Here is a 2,500-nt window from a genome sequence, read left to right on the forward strand (position 1 = left end):
ATTTCCTGTTGCTCCAGGATTATTTTCCTGCTTTGTGAATCAGGCTCAAATTAAGATACGGCATCTGTACATCGATAAGCACAGACATCATAGCAGTACACACACACACCAGTTTCACCTATAGTTCAGTTGGTAGAGCATGGTGCTTGTAACACCAGTATATTGGGTTTGATTCCCGGGACCACCCATATGTATGATGCATAAATGACTGTAAGTCGGTTTAGATAAAAGCATCTGCTAAATAGCATATATGATTATATTACCAGTGTAAGGTCCAGTTAGGCCCTAGGGAGCTCCAAAGCTCCTTCTCTTCATCGGTCAGGTGTTTCTGCAGTAGAGACACAGCACCACTGGTCAAGGCTGGACTGACCACAGTCGCCCCCATCTCTGGCCCATCAGTAGTCTTCACCATCTGAAACCAGAGAGAGAGACATGGATCGATATCAGACTTAACACTGATGTCCACCTGTGACACAGAGACAGACAGACAGACAGACAGACAGACAGACAGACAGACAGACAGACAGACAGACAGACAGACAGACAGACAGACAGACAGACAGACAGACAGACAGACAGATAATCATACAGTATCACCACAGATAGAACAATGAACCAGATATTTCAAAGGGTGAATGTGAAGCATCCGATTGGCATTTCCTCTCACTACCAAATATGGTAGTGAGAAGAAGCTCATTGGCCAGCAGTGGAAGAAGATGGAGCGAGATTGATTTTGGCCGACATTCTGCTAATTTTCTCATTGCTGAAACATTTGATCTCAATAAAGTTTTCTGTTCCCAAAACTATAATTTGTTACGAACAGAGTGGACTAAGTTTTTTGTAGACTTTACCTTTTGCCAAAGTTTCTAAAATGTGCGTTGTTTAGAAGGAGTGCAAGGGTGGATGGAGTTATTGCACATGCACACTTCACAGAGTAGGCGTTCTGTAATGGTAATATGCAAATACATGCTAGAATGAGCCAATGGGATCTTGCTAGCTTGTGCATTGTCAGCAACCAATGGAGTTGGCCACTACAGAACACACAGATCTGGTACCAGGCTAGTAAATACCTGCCAGGCCTTGTGGACAGGTCTGGGACCAGTGGACAGGTCTGTGATCAGGCTAGTAAATACATACCAGGCCCAGTGGACAGGTCTGGAACCAGGCTAGTAAATACATACCAGGCCCAGTGGAGAGGACTGGAACCAGGCTAGTAAATACATACCAGGCCCAGTGGAGAGGACTGGAACCAGGCTAGTAAATACATACCAGGCCCAGTGGACAGGTCTGGAACCAGGCTAGTAAATACATACCAGGCCCAGTGGACAGGACTGGAACCAGGCTAGTAAATACATAGCAGGCCCAGTGGACAGGTCTGGAACCAGGCTAGTAAATACATACCAGGCCCAGTGGACAGGTCTGGAACCAGGCTAGTAAATACATACCAGGCCCAGTGGACAGGTCTGGAACCAGGCTAGTAAATACGTACCAGGCCCAGTGGACAGGTCTGGAACCAGGCTAGTAAATACATACCAGGCCTGGTGGACAGGTCTGGAACCAGTGGACAGGTCTGGGATCAGTCTAGTAAATACATACCAGGCCCAGGGGAATAAAGACGTGATGCACCAGCTCCCCAGAAGATGGCTCTGTGATGGACGACTTCAGGCGGTCCTGAAAGCAAAATAATTGAATCATAATAATCATAATATTAATCCTAAGCAACTTACAGCCGCGCTGCATATATTTGATGTACGGCTGGTCCTGTGAATGGAAGCCTGCCGATGCTAATGCTCTACTAACTGAGCTACAGATAGTAAAACAGAGGACTGAGCTGCTTTTTTTAAAGATAAAACAGAGATATGTATTTTTATTACATGATAGGACAGATGTAGGAACATATTGGGTGATGGGCAGAGGGCGGAGGGCAGACAGATGTAGGAAGAGATTGGTAGATAGGCAGAGGGTAGACAGATGTAGGAACATATTGGGAGATAGACAGAGGGTAGACAGATGTAGGAACATATTGGGTGACGGGCGGAGGGCGGAGGGCAGACAGATGTAGGAAGAGATTGGTAGATAGGCAGAGGGTAGACAGATGTAGGAACATATTGGGTGATGGGCGGAGGGCAGACAGATGTAGGAACATATTGGGAGATAGACAGAGGGTAGACAGATGTAGGAACATATTGGGAGATAGGCAGAGGGTAGACAGATGTAGGAACATATTGGGAGATAGACAGAGGGTAGACAGATGTAGGAACATATTGGGAGATAGACAGAGGGTAGACAGATGTAGGAACATATTGGGAGATAGACAGAGGGCAGACAGATGTAGGAAGAGATTGGTAGATAGACAGAGGGAAGACAGATGTAGGAACAGATTGGGAGATAGACAGAGGGTAGACAGATGTAGGAACATATTGGGAGATAGACAGAGGGTAGACAGATGTAGGAACATATTGGGAGATAGACAGAGGGTAGACAGATGTAGGAACATATT

General features: G+C 46.0%; 1 protein-coding gene across 3 annotated transcripts in view; it reads right to left on the reverse strand.

The window, feature by feature from the left end:
* Positions 1–2,500, reverse strand: part of LOC112238429 (epidermal growth factor receptor kinase substrate 8-like protein 1) — a 29,336-nt gene that overhangs the window by 16,338 nt on the left and 10,498 nt on the right. For all 3 annotated transcript variants that reach the window (XM_042316400.1, XM_042316399.1, XM_042316398.1), the window contains exons 6-7: positions 1,597–1,671; positions 264–412 (exon numbers count right to left, since the gene is read on the reverse strand). In XM_042316400.1, coding sequence (XP_042172334.1) covers positions 264–412; positions 1,597–1,671 — 224 coding nt within the window. The remainder of the gene's footprint in view (positions 1–263; positions 413–1,596; positions 1,672–2,500) is intronic.

The sequence above is a fragment of the Oncorhynchus tshawytscha genome, unplaced genomic scaffold (assembly GCF_018296145.1).
Source record: "Oncorhynchus tshawytscha isolate Ot180627B unplaced genomic scaffold, Otsh_v2.0 Un_contig_1223_pilon_pilon, whole genome shotgun sequence".
Taxonomy (NCBI): Eukaryota; Metazoa; Chordata; class Actinopteri; order Salmoniformes; family Salmonidae; genus Oncorhynchus; species Oncorhynchus tshawytscha.